The sequence below is a fragment of the Hetaerina americana genome, unplaced genomic scaffold (genome assembly GCF_022747635.1).
Source record: "Hetaerina americana unplaced genomic scaffold, ioHetAmer1.1.p SCAF_67, whole genome shotgun sequence".
Lineage (NCBI taxonomy): Eukaryota > Metazoa > Arthropoda > Insecta > Odonata > Calopterygidae > Hetaerina > Hetaerina americana.
Window position 1 is genome coordinate 35338 of NW_027287283.1, and position 18892 is coordinate 54229.

The 18892-nt window shown below is 35.1% G+C and overlaps 1 protein-coding gene across 2 annotated transcripts; it reads right to left on the reverse strand.

Annotated features, from left to right (window-relative positions):
* Positions 1-752: 752 nt before the first annotated feature.
* Positions 753-17990, reverse strand: LOC139696078 (uncharacterized). 2 transcript variants are annotated; one of them, XM_071594702.1, is made up of 3 exons: positions 17686-17990; positions 6058-6235; positions 753-1350 (listed from the first exon to the last, which is right to left on the reverse strand). In XM_071594702.1, the coding sequence occupies exons 1-3, from the start codon at positions 17972-17974 to the stop codon at positions 1299-1301; spliced, it is 519 nt and encodes a 172-aa protein (XP_071450803.1). In that variant the 5' UTR covers positions 17975-17990; the 3' UTR covers positions 753-1298. The 2 variants fall into 2 exon arrangements, with proteins under 2 accessions (XP_071450803.1, XP_071450804.1); XM_071594703.1 differs by having other exon boundaries at positions 6046-6235.
* Between the last annotated feature and the right edge of the window lie 902 nt (positions 17991-18892).

The window sequence follows — 18892 nt, forward strand, 5'->3', positions numbered from 1 at the left end:
TATTTAAAAAAATACAATTAAAAAAATGGAACCAAGATTTTGTTGGCACAGCTATGGTGACTTCATATTTGACACGATCATGAATGGACTTCAATAGAAATATTGAGGATTTTGTTTTGTTTAAAATGTGTAAATGAATGGTGAAACCTAAGGAATTAATCTCCGAGTTCATGTTTTTGGAGTATTAAATAACACATCTTTATCAAAACTACTGCATAACCAGCTCTCTGAATTAGTAGACATTACAGGCTGAAGCCATGTGAGGGGCTGCCAACTGAAAAAAGGCATGTAAACTCTATCCAGTTTCTGAGGAAAGGTGTGGCATTCTGCTGACTTGGCTACCAATGGCTAGAAGTGTATTCATAGCTGATTTCTTGAATCATAAACCTTATATGAGTGTTCAGAACAGAGGTATAAAAAGTCCCTCTAGGTCATCAGGGGACTAGGAGCATTTTCCAGTGAATACAATTATGAAAGTCATATAACAGATCAATCTCTACTTGGTGTGAATCAGGTATACGTTAAATATAAGTAACTTTCATATATTCAAATACAAATAATTAATACTTGCTTAAATTGTATTAAAATTATCAGACTTTTATTGACATTCTTTAAATAAAATTAATACAAAGTGAGGATACTTTTTTAAATGTTATGACTAGACCATAGAGTATAAGAGCAGGTAAAGAAATGCAATTCAGTGAAGGCTTGCAATTTTATAAACTTCAATAGAAATTTCTTATGTACCCATATTTCCTATGTCATATTTACAACTTTTCTATCATAGGAAAACTTTGATTTAATTATCACCTCAGGTCTTGCGCTCAAGTATGCGCATCCCATTCAAAAGCATGCAAAAATAATTACATACAATATTTTACCAAGTCCCTTCAGCAATTTGAAAACTCCCACATTCCCCTAATATCCACCTCTTTTAATGCCTTTTTAGATTAATGCATGCCCATGTAGACTTGGGAATAGTTTCACTATGTAAGTATTTTTCATTTTGGTACATTTGTTTTGTGTCACAGCAGTTTTCATTTACCATTAGTCTGGCCATCCACCCATGAACAATCAAGAGTCAAATGTAGCATAACCAAATGAACATATAATTACATTGTAATTCAAATTAATGTATTTACTTACACCAGTAAGGATAGCAAGGTGCATCAATATTTTACAAGGAAATGCATGGAACTTTCATCCCTTACACATCCATGTCCAATTATTTTTGTATTATAGATAGTTTCTCATTAACGGATAGAACACATTCATTTGTTTAGATCACATTGAAGAAGTCACACATGAATTGTAAAGTCAATTTTTTCTCCATCCTTTTCTTGGTGGTACCTGTGCAAAGAAAATAAACAAAACTCAGCACAAATATTAACATAATGCTCTCTAATATAGAGACTATCACAATCTAATATCATAAACAACTGTATTGGCCTGAAAAAAACCTGGAATTTTTTCATTTATTTATTTATTCCCAGGGAGTCAAAAAATGTTACTTGTTCTCGTTTTTAAGCCATAAAAAAACCAACCTGGAATGCAACTCACACAAATTTTGCTGCATAACTGCTTACTCTGAGCATTTAAACTTTATCTCTCCATGATTATGGCTGGAAACATTTTTTGTGCAAGCCAGACTGAACTATGTGCCTGGAGATGTACTCTGTCATTCTTATTACCGCTTATGAGGCTTTAGATATGACTTAACCTGTCATCACCCTACTAATTTTGTGTGAGACCCTGGTGCTACAGATGCCAACTTACTGAATGGAAACAAATCAGCATGAATTGAAGATGTCTCCTGACTCAAGATGAAATCCTTCCCATTATATGGTACGCCAGCCCCTCGCTCTTTCTTTTATGTGTGCAATGTTTAGTTGAAAGCTAGCTTCTCCTCCACATCTTTCAATCCCCTTTGCCTTCTCAGTTGAATCTGCCATTACATAGAAGGTTGAGGTTATGAGCATTCCAAACTCAGGCCCCTTTTTCCTCTGTATCCAAGTCAATATTTGCTCTAAAGCACTTTGGACCACATGTCCTTAAGAAAGTTGGTAAAATGATAAAATTACTTTCATATAAGTTTTCTGTCAGCTGCAATTAATGAGAGCCCATTCAGGAAATGAAACTGACATCAATGTAGAATTAACCAGCATTCACATCTGGAATACCTGTTTTCAAAGTAAGAGCTCTAAAACATGTTCTCACAATTAGCCCTTTAATTAGATAAAGCAGTCCCAATCTATAAGTTAACTAAAAATAAATGAAAGCCTGCAATAAAGAAGTCCAACAATTTTTATCATTTAAACTTTTCTGTAGTTATAAATTGTCTATTTCAAATTTGAAGGTGAAATTTTACAATGCCCCCAAAATTACATGGCCAAAGTCTGGTTGTGGTATTGACTTCCCTGGTTGCAAAATAATTGTTTTTCCAGACCTATTTTCAGGGTTGTAAATGTTGATTTCTTTGGAAATGATGATTTACTCAGGCAATATATTGTCAGCATAATGGTTTTTTACCATTATGGTAAAATGAATGAATTGCCATTATGTTGGCCAAAGGATTTCATTCTTTTTATTTGGGCATTCAAAGCATATTTTTTCAGGTTTCTGTCCTGTCAATATCTGTGAGATAAATAAACCTTGACTCCAGATTTAGAAACTACTAACCCCTTCAATACCCTACTTCATTGCGAAGGAAGGGAAAACTTTTCCCATTTGTTCTTTAGCAGAAAAACGACTTTTTTAATGAAATTAAATTAAAAAATATCACCAGGTTTCAGAACATGCTGCCTATGGTTTTACTCAAATTTCTGTGTTAGGTATTTTTAAAAATTGAATGTATTTGAGGATGACATTGAAATGAACACAGTTTCTACAGAAAATAATATTTTGGCAGAAGATTTTAACAGCAAAGAACTACGATGCATTTTTCCCCATCCTTTCATAAAATTTAATTTCGATCCACAACATTGTTAAACTTTGTTCTCAAGTCCATACTAAATCTTGATTGCTGCTTACTACGGAAAATGCCCAGTCTGATATTGTAGCAGAGCAATACATAGCTCTGAAAGGCGATAGGTTTCACCTCACATTGGGTGATATGGAATCATTGGATTGAAGTGTTGTTCTTTATGACAATGGCCCCAGAGAATTCATCACGGCTACTTGGTCTGTGGTCACAATCATGGAAGAGAGGATGAGTAATGATTCATGTGTCTTTTCATGTTTCACAGTGCACGTCAATGTTCCAAGGCTGTAAATTTGCAAGGATGGACCCAAGTGACATTTGCTATCATGTGGACCCAGTGAATTTTCCCAATCAATCAATCAATTTATTTTTGTCCAAGGCTCTGTTGAAAAAATATAAGGCACGTTAAAGAAAATATACTACCGCCGGTTATAGTAGCAGATATTCATCAACAGAGTAGAACATATGCATTTACAGACATTTGAAAAGTTTTTTTTTAAATAGTGACATTTTATTGAGATCAAAGTGGCATCATCATCCTCACATTCTCCAGTATATGTGTGCATTTATTTAAACATTCTCCAGCAAAATGATTTTAATTTGCTGCCTTTATAAATAAATAAATGCCCATATTAGTAAATAAATCAATAGGGGTAATGCATTGGGATAACTTTTTTGCCTTCCAACCCAGAGGTTGTTGGTCTGACTCCCACCTAGGTGGGTTATCCTCTGCCAAGAGCATGAGTATTTGTGATTGTCTCCAATGTAATGTACAGGGTTTAGGTGGCAGAAGGGACTATAAAGTCTCAATCTCCCCCCAATAAAGTCATTAAATAAATAAATATCACCATTAAACAAACTGAATTATTTTCAGAAAACTTCTGGATATCTTCCCTCCCATATTTCTATGCATAAAATATTCTTTTTTCCCTAAAATGACAGCTCAAATGCCAAACCATATTATACATATGTATATGATACTGTCTTAATTTTGGTCAATATGGTTATTACAATATTAAAAGTATCCTACCTGAATCATATAATGTGTATTATATTACCAGAAAGATTTAATAGAAACAATACTACACAGAAAATGTTCCCTTAGAACAAACAATCTTTTGTTTAAACCAGATGATATGGATGTAAAAGGCTACAAATGGTGTAGACTCCCTTATTACAGATTGATGTCACAACAAAGGTAGGTAGATAAGTGCCATTTTAATCAATTTGTAACTGATGGCATTAAGTACCTACCTGACTATACATATATACCCATCTCCACTATTGATAGTTTTGCCCATTGATGAGGCATTGGAACTACCAGTAATTGACTACAATAATTTTAAATATCTATGTGAAATGTCTTAGATGGGCTGATTGCAATGAATTATCAAATAAGTGAAATTAATTTAAAAAACACTGGTCTTCTTCTCTAAAGACAATATTGTTTTCTGTTTCAAATACAATATGATATAAAAATGTGGATGAATAGTGTTGATTTTTTTATTCTGAACACAATGTCTTTCAACAGTTGTGGATTGAGTATAGGAAGAATTGAAATGAATTCATATGATGTTATGTTTTGTGACTTTTCAAGTTCTTAAGTTTTGAAACTTTTTTAAATATGCCTGTAAAGCAATCGTTTTAAATTCCAGTTCTTCCATGGCAAATCCATAATTCAGTCCCTATAACCACATAGGTGTGGCATCTTATGAAACAATGAAAAAATGGTGCTTAAATATAGGAAATGCTTCTATTTCATGATTATTGTTTATGCATGGAAACATAAAACAGAACTATAGACTACATACAGAGACGTAAGTATGCTATTTCTGAATGCATAAGAGGTTTGGACGGCCTGTTGGTATTCTATGTATGTTTTATGCCGATGGACTTCTGTAGCTTTTCTATTAGAAGTGTTGTAATGTATGCTCATTAATAAATTAATGTGATGCAAAATTTTCAAAATTATCAAAGTAGTGCTGGTTCCATCATATGTACAATGATGACATAATTCAGATTTTTTAATTTTGTTTTACACTTTGAATTGAGGATATATAGGGAAAGGAAAATCAATAGAGTGCAGACTGTGACTGCACTGATAGGTTGTGGAATCACATATGAGAATCATGTTTTATGAGAAATTTTTAAAGGGCATTAGAACTTAAATCCATTGATTTTTTGCTGTTTCATTACAATTCAGTTGAGATACTCTTCATAAAATTTCAGGATTCCTTTCTCAACTTTATTCATTACCTGAGCCCAGGTTTAGTTCACCAAGAGCTCTTCAAAATGGCAGGTAACCTGGACATGCATGTAAATTTTTTCTTTGTGTTTAGAATGAACAATAGCATTGCTATCATTTTCAAGGGCATATAAGATGTACCTTTATTTCAGTATGACACACACAAGAAAAATTTTTTTAACAATCTGTGACGAGACGACACCCTACCAACTTAAGTTATGTTTCCTTAAAGTTCTTACTTTCAGGAAAGTTAAAGAGGTGGTAGTCTCAGTGAGAAGAACACACACTGCTTTGTTATAATCAGTTGTGATTAAATATGATCAACTTCATTAAATGTCTTACTCACACCTTTTTCAACATAGCAGAAGCAAGAAACACAATATTCATGTCAAATGAAGCAATGAGCTTAATAATAACAATCCTGGATACAACATTTTTCAATGAGTAAATATAATGACCTAAATATGGTTGAGTCAAAATAGGCAGTACTGACCATCTGTGGTAAAAATAACATCCAGTATTGAACGTTAACGCATAAAGTTCTAACCTATACATATTAGACGTGGGCGATTTCTTTTGGAACCATAATTCTGGGAGAAAAGGTGCATCTTACATGCCATCAAATGTGGTACTTCCTTTTAGCTTCATTGAATATTTATGCTCTACTGAATATCTTCATACAGGTACCTAACAAAACACTTATTATTTACCACAAGCTTATTAGGTTAATTACAATGAAATTGTCAGTGGTTTTCGGATTCTATCCACCTCCTGATATTAAGTTTGTACTCCTGGGGTGTGTCATAAGGGTGCCACCTACTTGTGCCACTACCTGGTCGTTGACATCATGTTCCTCCATCCAGGGCCTGCTCCTGAGATTCCACCTTGGTTTACCATGATGGACCCATTCCTTGTCCAGTGGTTCATCGCTGAAGGAATGGGTGACACTTCAGCAGACTCTGTACTTGATCCAGCCTCTCGGTTCATCCCATCTTCTCCATATGCATTTCCTGGGAAAATGTATGTAGGCATTGATGTAAAAAGCAAGTCTTCCATTCCAAGTGCTCTCCATTCACTTAGTGCAGATCAGTACATTCCAGTGCAGATTATAAGCACAAATAGACATAGATGGCATTGAAAAAGCTAGCCTTTGATGCAAAATTGAGAATTTAAAGCAAAAACTTTGTGGAAAAGCATTTGAAAATAAATAAAAGAGTTAGCAGGGCCAATTTCATGTTTACATAATGAATTTCAACTTATTTTCTGTCATCTTCTGTTAAATACATGGTGGGAAGGGACAGAGGGGCAAAGAAATAGGAGGGCAGGTATTTCTTTAACAAGGTCAAAAGATGGAAAGCGAAATTGAAACTTTGTTAATTTTACTCAATGTTTAATCTTATGACCCGAGCTTCATTTATATTAAGGTATGATTAAAACATCAAGTGAAATAAAGATATTTGCAATTTTTTTCCGTAATGCATAAGTTCCCCAAAGTCAGCCCAGAAATCGCCAATTTAAAGGTTAAAATAATTGTTTTTCACAAGGATTTCCACTAGTTCCCAGGAATCTACACCTGAAATCTTTCTCTTCCTCACCCTACTGTCCTTCTCTTCCGGTAACTCTCTCCCACCCATAAATTTCACCTTAATCAAAACTACATGGACTTAATCAAAATGGAAGTGAAAAGCAGCTGTTGTTTCACGAATTCCAAATGGAAGAATATTTCTAAATTCTTCTTATTTTCAGCCCTTCAAGATGAGAGATTACTGTTGCATTTTGTTTGGCCCAACCAGGAAGTTTTTAAAATAATTAACCCCTCATTTTGAGGTGGTAATTTAATATTTGTGGTTAAGGGCTATGTGTATAGCATATTTACAATATTCGATTGATCAATCAATGAGCATTTACTTAAGCTTATTAGGCTAATTCAGTGTAAATTATATTTATATTTAATTTAAAATATATTACATTTTCTGTTCATAACAAATATAAGTGTCTCAAAAAAAGGGTTATTTTTTGGCTCAGCGTATCATTTCAAGAGTACACTCTTCCTAAAAGTTTGGAGTATTGTTCCTCAAGTTTTCAGCAATACATACCAACATAAAATGGCATCAGGCTATCAATTATAATTTTTATGACAGAAACTATCTTCAAAAAATTTTGCAAGGCATTAAATTTCTCAATGTTGTTATTTTTACTACTAACAATATTGTTGTATTCTTTTAGCAGTTATTCACCTAATTTTTGCTAGAGAAGTTTTGTGCATATTTACTTTAATCTATTAATTACAGATAATACATTTAGATTACTTGGATCTTTATTCATAATATCACGTAAGTACATACCTACTTCTTTGTATTTTATGCCCACTATATACAAATAAGTATCATCTGCAAACAGGTCAATGACAATTCTTAAGCATTTTATGAATGTCTTTCTTATGAATGATTGGTAGCCAAGGTCCTAAAACAGATGATTTTGGAAAGAGCCCTTGGTGAAGGTTTTTCTTATAACCTTCCTGACATTATTGTTTTTTATATCTACTCTCGTAGTAATTTTTCATGCATTTCATGCAACATGCCTTGCAATTTCTATTAACAGGTCTCTATCTGGCGGCACAAATTCTGCTTCAAATCTAACATTCATGTTATTATAAAATTATCATATCCCAATGGTTCACATCACTCTCTTCAAACAATATAAGTTGGCAGATATTATATATCCATATATGTTGGTTAATATATTTTTCCGAATTCAAATTATTTGAAAGGAAAGTATTCATTCTTCCCTTTTTGCATTAAGTTACTCTAACTTTTGGTCTATCCTGACTAAGATTAATATTTACCACCAATATTTTATCCTCTGAAACATGATCAGTAAACATAACTTGAAATGTTTTAACATTTTTAGCACTGAATCAATTGATAAACATTTCTAAGACCCTGTAGCTATTCTGGTGAATTCCTTTACATATTGTTTAGGCCGTTATCTCATCATTATTTTGTAAATCTGTAAGATATTTTACTTATGCTCACTCGTGGAGTCAGTATTAAAAGCACCCATTATAATCAAGTTGCCTCTTTACTCTATACTTTCATTGGTTTATTCGTCAAATTGCTTTTAGAAACCAGAATGTGTCCTTGGGGATGATTTGTCTAGTAACACAAATGTTTTTTCCCTGGAAGGTTTTCAATGCCCAACAGTAGTGAATTGGGGAGATATGAGAAATGGTCTCTGAGAGTATTAAACAGAATGGGAAATGAGGGGGATGAGGGAAATGGGATAGGTTGTGGAGGTGGGGAAGAGGGAGAGTGTTAAATCAATGAGGGTAAATGGGAGAGAGTAAAGACAATAGGGACCAGGTTTGAATTTAAACTACTCTCAGATTAGTGGATGAAATGATTCAGATTTTTTTCTTTTCCCCCTTTTCTACTTCCACCATTTTTTCCCACAATTTGCTGTGCAGTCATTTGCTTAATAAAGATGATGATCTTGCCATTGGAATGGCATTGCATCTCCCTCTCTTTCCCTTCCCTTCCTTTAATTCTTGCTCAAATACCTTTTGCCCCTCACTGCCTGTCCTCACCTTCCTCCACACCACAGTGACCAACCCTTATCCTCTGCCACTTGGGCGTGGTGCAAGTGCCACCAACATCCAGCCCGCGCTGCAGGGGCCAATCGTCAAGGGATTCACCATAAGGTGCACTCAGCCCCACGAGTCACTATTTCCCTGTTTAATCCTCTCCTATCTTCATGCCACTCCTCACCTCACCCCACGTCACTATTGCTGGCAATTGAATACCTCCCCGGGGCAATAGCATTCCCATTGGGCCAAAATTAGAGTTCCTTTTTAACACACAAAACTATATTAGTTTCCATTCAGAACTCTTCACATTATAATCCAAATGTTTGAATGAGTCAATTGTCTGTTGAGTTCATTCATCAGATGATAATCATTCCTCCACACATGGAACAACCTCCTTCAAGCCTGCTGAATAAATTTGACATTTTGTTTAGCAATTCATAATGGTAATCATTTCCATGTAACGTTGCCTGATTGGGCATGATGTTTACTGTAATATGTGCTCTAGTGGAGTACAATTCTGCCAGTTTATGATATATGAACAAGTGCTCGTGAAGTACTTGTTTTAGTATTTTTATCTTTTTTATCTTGTTATCTAGCCAAGGGATGCCTTATAATAATAATAATACATTTTATTTGTCCAGCGATCAAGTAGTTACAACTGTTACATTTGATATAAGACACGTCAGGGGAAAGTAACAAAATACATACAATGGATACAAGACATCTCAGGCATAATCAAAAAATTCAGCAATTGAATAAAACATTTTTAATTTTAAGAACCTAAGTAGACTGACTTTGAACACAGCTGCACTTTTATGGGCCTTTATCTCAGCTGGGAGTTTATTATAATAAAGTTGAAGGCCCATAAAGTTTGGGCCAGCACCTGCATTTTTTGTACGCACCTATAAAACGTGCAGATGCTCATTCTGACTTGTGGAATATTTGTGGATATCACAATTTTTCACATACTCAGATAGATTTCTTTTTGTATGTACTAATCCATGAAAAATATAAATACATGGCAGTGGCAACACATCCAATTTTTTGAACAGGGGACGGCAAGGGGCATTGTGTTTTGCAAAACTCATTAGCCGAATGGCTCTTTTTTGGGCCCTGAAAATAGTCAAAGCCTTAGATGATGAACCCCAGTAAAGGATGCTATAGGCTATGTGAGAATAAAATTCACCAGAGTATAGTGCACAAATAACAGCCTCTGAAACTGCAGATCTAAAGGCCCTTTTTAAAAAGCAGGCCGAGCTTAACTTACTGGTTAAAGTACTTATGTGTTCATCCCAAGAGACTGACGATTGCTTCTCCGATATAAATTCATCGCCATTTAGTGCAAGTGTACCGTGAGAAGTGTATTATGGACATCAAAAATGTGCAGAAGTGGTGCAGGGAGTTTTTTGATGCCCAGGAAAACATCCACGATGAGCAGCGGTCGGGGTGGCCGAGTTTGCCGGAATCAACGGTGGCTCTAATTGACAAGATGGTGCACAATAACCAGAGAATTACCTTTCATGAGATAAAGGAAGGCTCTACTGAGGAGAGTGGCTACTTTTCTGCACAGGATATTGTGTCAGAGGTCAATCAGTTACAACAAGGTGTCTCATCAAAGGAGTGTGTTTACATCGTGACAATGCCAGTCCACATGTGTCGCATCAAACGACCACCCTACTCAATGCATTTGGCCGATGGGATATCATCGACCACCCTCCTTGCTGTCTGGAGGTTGCCCCCAGTGACTACCACTTGTTTCCTGCTCTCAAAAAATACCTTGGAGGACAGAAATTCAAGTCAGACAGAGGTGTGCAAGAAGCAGTCGTCAGTTGGCTTCGTGACGCGGCGGGAGAAAGGTACGACGCCGGTATTAAAAAGCTGCTTACAAGGATGCAAAAAGTGATTAATCGTCAAGGCAACCATGTAGAAAAAGAGCTAAATGCTCTGCCTTTCCGATGATGTACAAAAAGTTGAGAATAAATTTGATTTTTCATGAAAAAAATAGGAGACCTAACTTTTTAAATCGACCTTGGAAGAAAGAAAGAAGACAGGCCCAAGAACAGAGCCTAGAGGAACACCTCGATTAAGGACCTTACTTGGGGAAACAAAAGATGCACCATTTTTAGAAAAAACCACATGTTGTATTCAATCAAATAGGTAGGATTTGATCAAAGCATTAGGTATGCCATGAATACCATCCCGTAAAGTTTCTTGAGACGTAATTGGTGGTCAACACAATTGAAAGCTTTTGAGAAATCAAAAAAACATTGCAGCAACTTCAATTTTTTTATCTAGAGCATTTAAAGTCTGGGTATTAACTGATAGTTAGCAGAAGATGTAGATTTATGCTCCCTAAACCAATGATGAGACGGTGAAAGGAGATTGGAAACCTCTAGGTAAGAAATTAACCTAACATAGAAAGCCTTCTCAAATATTTTGCTGAATTGGTTCAGCAGAGAAATTGGACGGTAGGAGTTAATGTCATGTCTATCGCCCTTGTTTTTATAAAATGGAATGACTTTTGACACCTTCAGAGGAGATGGAAACACTCCTAATCGGAAAGATTCATTCAAGAGAAAATGAAGAGGCTGCATGATGAAGTCGATAGATTGCATAATAATGTAACTGGGAATTCCATCAAAAACAGCATCATTTTGTACCTAGATTCTTCACAATATTTTTCCGTTCAGATTTTGTGAGGGGATAGAGAAATAGGGACTTCTAAACTAGGAGAGTTGCTTTGCTTAGCAGTAGAAGAAGGTTGAAAGTGATGAGCAAAGTTACGGGCCAGTTTGTAAAAGTCTGATATAATAATCCTGATGAATCATTAATCTGAATTTGAGACTGCTTCCTGGGTTTGTTTCTGAAGGTATTAATAATTTTCCAGATTTCTCCAGATTTATCATCAGAGTAATTGATCCTATGGTCATTTTAACAACATTTAGCTGACTGTGGCATTTGATGGTAATGCTTTTTCCTTTTTGCATATTCAGTCTTCAGTTTGCAATTAGTTTTACTAGAAATGGCCAGTTCTTTAAGATGTTGAGCCATGAAACGTATTTCATTACTTATCCAAGGTTTACACTAAGGAGACTTGGTTCTTTTTTCGAACTGAACAGGAAATGACACGTTTAAGTAGTGCAGAAATTTAGAATATAAATTATCAAAGCTTTCATCAAAAGAGGCAGTATTATACACAATGTGCCACTCCTCAAGCCACAAGAGATTCATAAAATGATGAAGGTTAGAGCTATTGAAAGATCGAGTGGGATAAACCTCCAAAGGAATTTTAGCATTCATTAGAAAAGTAGGAACAATGGGGTAGTGGTCAGAAAGATGTGAGGGGATTGTCCTAGTAGTTACTTCATTGCCATCAAAATTAGAAATGAAAACATCAAGTGAGGTAGAAGAATATGAAGTTATGCGAGTGGGTTCCTTATTACGTACACGCAAGTTATAAGATTGAAGAATATTCAAGAGTTCAGTTTTATCAGTTGTGTTAGCCAACATGTCAATGTTAAGATCACCAGTAATAATTATCATACCATTGGGATTCCTAGCAATTATAACTTATAAAAGACTGACATATTTATCTAAAAACAAAGGGAAATTTCCCATGGGTGACTTGTATAAAGAACAAAGGGTCACAGAAAATTTGTTTATAATTAAAGCCACACAGAGCATTCAAAATTGCACTCATCTAACAAATGTTTGTAGGGAATTACATTAACGGGATACTAAAATATTTCCTTTGAAAGCAACATGACACCACCATTTTTACACTTGGATCGGCAGAACACATCAAGAACTATGTAACCCGAGAGTTTACAGGGTGGTAATTCCAGGTGTAACAGCCAATGTTCACATAAACACAGAAAGTCAGGTTGATATTCTTCTAGCAGTGTTTCCAATTCTGAAATTTTGTTTCTAACACATTGAATATTTATAAGCAAGATCTTGATAGGGAAAATCCTCTCAGATTTATATTTGTATATCTCAATTATACACCAGACACTGTTAGGTCACCCAGGTTGCAGATGTAGGGAAGGACTGCCCTTGAGGGCACCTGAAATAGCATACTGAATATTTCTGAGCCCTACACAAACTTACCAATAGAGAGTAGAATGTTATTTTTCAAACAGTTGATGCACAGCTCACAGGCGAGTCATGGGCAAGAAATGCAAGCCCACTTTCAGACCTCAGGTCATCAGGGTAGAACTTCTGTTCTAAACTATTTGAATTGACTAATATTATTTTATTACTCTCACTAAGGCATATTTCTGTAATTTTTCTAAGAAGGATGCTAAATGACTTCAGCATGAAATGAATGTTTATACTGAGTTTTCTTCAACTCGATCCAATAACTGAGATTCCACCCTTCACAAGTAGCAATGTAAAAAGAAGACCAACTTCATTTGCATAAAAAATGACATGATATCAGGCTAGTTCACCTTTTTTAACTACTTTTTTACTCTTCATAGGGTTTGTTTATTTGTTGGTTTCCAAAACTATATGCACAAAACCTCTGTACTCCACCATTTATGAAGCTGAAATTCAAGAAGCTGCTCACAATCATAATAAATTCTTTTCTGCCATACTTTAAAGATTAAGTACTGGCAAGAAAACTTTTGTTTATCTTAGTTTTGCACTGTACCTATTATCTGGTGCATTGGCTAATTGAGGAATTTTTTTTCAGGGGAATGAAACTGGAAAGCACTTTCAGTTTGATAGGGAACTGAGAAATAGTATTGATATAATCATTCAAATAAATATTTCAAATAATTTTTTGGGACCAAATTTTAGCCTTGTTTCAAAGTGAACTTTAAGAAAAACATAATTTTTTTCCATATCTTCTTATAGATGAAAAAAGTAATAAGAGACTAACATTCTTGATTCGTTTTCTACATATTTTATGAAAAAATTAAACCACTCAAGCTACTGGTCAACAGGTTTTCACGAGATTCCTGCACATTCATTGTAACAGTCTACCTTTACTGGAATAAACTCATTGCACTGCAACCATAAATGAAAATGTGTCATTTACAAGTTTGCTCCTCAAATGTCATGAGGCCGCAAAGATTTTGTCAATGCTCAAGGAGTGCAGAAGATATTGCCTAGCCATAAGGATCATTCAATGAAACCGATGCTACCTAAATCCAATCAATATGCAGCTAGTTACAACTGCTAGTTCCTATGAACTGTTGAGCGTGGAAAATACGAGGGCAATTCGAAAAGTAAGGTCTCCTATTTTTTTCATGAAAAATCAAATTTATTCTCAACTTTGCATACATCGTTGAAAAGGTTGAGCATTTATCTATTTTTCTACATGGTCGTCTTGATGATCAATCACTTTTTGCATCCTTGTAAGCAGCTTTTTAATACTGGCATTGTACCTTTCTCCCGCCGGGTCGCGAAGCCAACTGACGACTGCTTCTCCGATATAAATTCATCGCCATTTAGTGGAAGTGTACGGTGAAAAGTGTATTATGGACATCAAAAACATGTGGAAGTGGTGCAGGGAATTTGTTGATGGCCGTGGCAGTCGAAGTGACTTGTGTTGTCGTGACGATTACCCTTCAGTACGCTGAAGAGGGCTACTTTGTGGCCGAAATATGAGTATTCGTATTCACCTTTCTTATCCCTTTCCTTTTTACCCCATCCTTGACTTGTGGCATTAGCCAACTAATCTCATTTGTACTTTGTTTAGAAAGGTTAACTGTTTACGGCTATTGGAGTTTTTCATTTATTTCAAACTCATGATTAGGTTCTCATAGATTTGAGAGTGAATTACATTGTTCAGTGGCAACTACAGAAAACACGAAAATGTATAAATGGGCATAGAACTGCCATGAATGAAATTATGGTCATTTAATAATGTCTGGTCAATAATCTCTCTTGAAAAGTTAGTTGCATAAAACAGCTGGATTAATGGTCATATTGCAATAAAATAACTTTTGAATTTATGAAGTTCATTTGTACAGTTTTAAATATATCATTTGGAAATTTGGGTTTAGCAAAATAATAAAGAAATGTAAAAGAAAACAAATGATGAAGTTCTTCGGGAAGAGAAAGAGAGAAAGCTGCTGGGGAAATTTGAAGAAGACAAGAGGAAGTGGATGCAGGTGATGGTGAAAGGTGGTGAAAGGATGCTGAAGTTGGCGGTAGAGTGAGAATGCTGGGGAGGTGAGCTAGAGGAAGGGAAAGATAGGCATTTGGAATTAAAATAAGGAAGGTTTAAAGTATGCAGACATAAATAATGCCTTATTTGAACTTGGATTTTAAGAATATGTTGTGTCATGTTATTCATAATTTAGGGGTAATGTGTAGAGTCAGTGTCCGTCAAGAAACCTACCCTAAGCCAGTAAATAGCCACTAAATAAAGATAAACACTGGTTAATTGCTGGCAGAATTGTGAGCCAGAGCACAAACAAACCCTAAAGCCTATTTAACTCTGAAATCTTGAATTACTAAAAGGATAAGACTAAAAGAGGATTCAGCATTAAAAGGTAGGTTATAAAAATACTCATCTTAATGGAAATATTTTCACCAGGATATTGAATTTTAATTACCATGTCATTTGACATAAGTTCTCCATTTTAATGCATAAATATTCCAGTTTTATGACATAAGAAAGAAATGTCAAACAATGCAACAATGCCAAAGTGTAAAAATCATTCATCTTGACTGGTATCTCGGTCCCAATCCAGGTCAAGGAAAATGATTTTCACTCTTGGAAGTTGTTGCAAAGTTATGCACATTAGTGGATGACTCCATTTAAAGTTGCTGTAGCGGCATCTCCCACTGTTTCATTGAATTTCTCAATTTCAAACAGTTTTATTTGGTGCTTTATGCTTCAAATTAGTATCATTGTGAGCGTATAAACCAGAGGAGTACCTATTTTAAATTTGGTAGGAGGAGGGTTTTGAGGCATCATTCAAATGTAAATGAAGTATCCTGATGAAGTTGGAGCTACAGTAACTGTTGAAGGATGTTTAGATCCATAGGTAAGTTCTGTGCACCATTATTTGTTCCTTCAAACTTAGAGCAGCAGAACTCATGCTCATTACCAAAGCAATTCATCACCATTAATTGATCACTACGGTAACAGACCCTAATAGAAGATCTATGAACCATCTAAGTATTTAGTGAAATGTCTGAAATTTAATCCTTTATTTCATGTAAGTGCAATATCTAATGAGTTTCATCAGTGAAAAAAACTTAACATATAATCTTTTGAAATCACAGTGAAATTTATAGACACCTTGAAGAGTCTTTGGGTCAATAAACCTCAGAGGGCATGGTTTTCTTCACTATGATAGAAAAATGATCAGCTAAGATAAATGAGTGATTATTAACTATTTTTATGGCGAGCACCAGATTTATGAAGAACTTTTTATAAAATCGCCCCAAAAAGAATAATGAGTGAATAAGAGAGAGATATCCTACTCTCTAGGCTACCTCCAAAACTCAAAGCTGTTGTGTTTTTGTAGCTGTATTCCTCAGAATACTCTTGCAAGTGTCCATCCACAATTCACCAAAAAATGATTTTTGACTCTCTTACATTTGCACTTGAATTGGTCCCCAAGTCATCAATGACAACCAACCATTTAATGTACAAACAAATGGATGGAAAATTAGTGATCTTGTGATGTGTAATATGATTGGATTCACAAACAAGTAGTTGTAAACAAGTAGTTAGATGCTAGCAATGAACTAAGTCCTTAGATGATCAGCACTGCACTAAATGTGTTTAAATCAGCCATCTATTGGAAAGTAATAGCCGTCATCAAAATCAATCTATCATAAAGTGATAACTGTCATCGAAATCATAGTTGTGACAGCACTGTCATCCGGTGCTATCACACCTGTGAATATTTGATGTTACATGTCATTATAATATTGAATTTTCATTGCATTTTTAAAATAGCTAATTTTTGCATATTACTTTTATGGTTTATCACCAAGAGGATAGCTCAAATATTTAGTAACTTAATTTTAGAAAACCGAGTGAAGGAATTCATTCCTCCTCTGCACTGCTCTATGGGTCCCATTCGGGAAAAATTTTCTTTATATCAATAAATTCAGATTTGAGCACCATACTACAGGAATTGATACTAGGGGATTATAATCTCAAGATGATTTTGTGGGATGCAACTGATTTTTGACACTTCATGAAAATATGAATTATAGTCATATTAATAGCTGCAAATTGCCACACTAGCTAGCCATACTTTTACAGCTGACAATTTATGCAATTAGTCTTTCTTCAATAAATTTATATTACATAAATTCATGTGCATAAGTTATTTTTAACTAGGATCAACTCCAGTTTGATCCTAATCCCTTGTGGAAATGAATATACGCTGATGCATATTAAAGTCTTCGAAAATTTAAGAAAAATCTTAATTACAAAGAATGAACTTCCAACAACAATATTACTAACAACTTCAATGACATCTTCAAAAATTATACCAAAGATAAAAATCCTTAATATAAATCCAATCATCAATAGATTGAAATATATTTAGGCCACATGAAAGATGGAGAGCATCATGGGTGGGTGAACACTTTGACCTTGTCAAATTTTAGTGACTTCTCCACTCCTGGCCGAGCCAAGTTGAACTTCCCAACAGTCAAAATGAGATTGGATAACAATATAGGGTGATCCGACTCAGGAAAAAGAAAATTACTCCCCGATGGTAAAATGTTTAGTGTCACCTATATAACATGCAGCTTCATTGGTGGACAAAGCACGAACAGGACAAGAGTTTTTGATGAAAGCCCAGTCCATATTGTTTTCCATCAATACTATCTTTCTAGCTACTTACAACCAAACTAACTTTCACTGGAAACTCTGCATCAAAGAGGCTTTACCTTGACCAGAAGTCAACCTGTGGGATGATTGGAACTGGTGGTGGCGCTGGCGCCCAAGCTGTGTGCCATCGCCAATGACAGGTGGTGGGGGAAGGGCCCTCCCCCCTCCGCTGTTGTCCTCTGAGTCTGACCTCCCCCCTCCACTGCCCAATGTGCTATCGATCACTGGGTAACTCTTTGAATGGCCCAAGGGGGAGGGGGAGTCAGCAGAGTGAGGAGGTGGGGATGAAGGGGTGTACCCAATGTATCTATATCTCCCTCCCCCCATGCCCGATCCCCCACCCACCATGATGCTAGATGGCGATGATGAGGATGCCAAAGGAAGTGTTTGCTGACTTGAAATGCAGGATATTTCTGTTGACATCAAACAAATACAAAGATTGGTTGTACAGGATTTATTATTTAAAAATGCCTGTTCAAGTAACTACAGTCTCATTACACCACTCGCCATTCATAAGACATAAATATGATTCAAAATCATTTCACTCATGTTTTCACAGTTGAATAAAAACTCAACCTGAGAGCCTTTGGAGAAACCTAAATATATGTACACACATTTAATTACACTGGAAATTTGACTAGGCCATCAATATTAAAAAATATAATAATTCCAGCATGTGTCATTAATTTGTAAAATAACTATCAAATAAAATTTTGTATAAAGTATTTGAATCATTGATGACAGTTGGCAGCCTCAAAGTTTTCATAGTGGTCTACTTTTTTTGGATGTTAAGCAGTAAATAAAAGAAACGCAAGAAAAATATTTGACTACTTTTCCAGGTGGTCAATGTCTTGATCAGTTATGTTCTGACCACATGGTCTACATTAGTCATTATTGAATACACAATAATAATACTGTTAATCCATTGAGAGCAGTGGAAAGCATGAATCCATTCTATGGATTCAAGAGATCACTTCATCTTCATTGTGAGATCAAGTATCAGGTATAATTTAATTAAAATTAAATAAAAGAAATTAACATCAGTGAATCAAGCAAAAGCTCTAATTTTATGAGCAATAAAAAATATATGTCCATATGTTTGCAATGAAGTATGTAGTAAAAAATGCAATGCATACATACATACCTACCATAGGAAAAGAGATAAAGGAAGATTTCTGATGGATGACTGTCCAGGATGAATAATTAGCGGTAGTACTCATTGAAGAAATGGATAGGGACATTTAAAGCAATAGCAAAAGTTTTGTA

Coding starts and splice junctions, on each gene's coding strand:
- LOC139696078 (XM_071594702.1), bottom strand. CDS start 17,974: ATGGTGGGTGGGGGATCGGGCATGGGGGGAGGGAGATATAGATACATT. Junction 6,236..17,685: donor CAGGTTGACTTCTGGTCAAG/GTAAAGCCTCTT, acceptor ACATTTTCCCAG/GAAATGCATATGGAGAAGAT. Junction 1,351..6,057: donor AACATGATGTCAACGACCAG/GTAGTGGCACAA, acceptor TTCTTTGCACAG/GTACCACCAAGAAAAGGATG.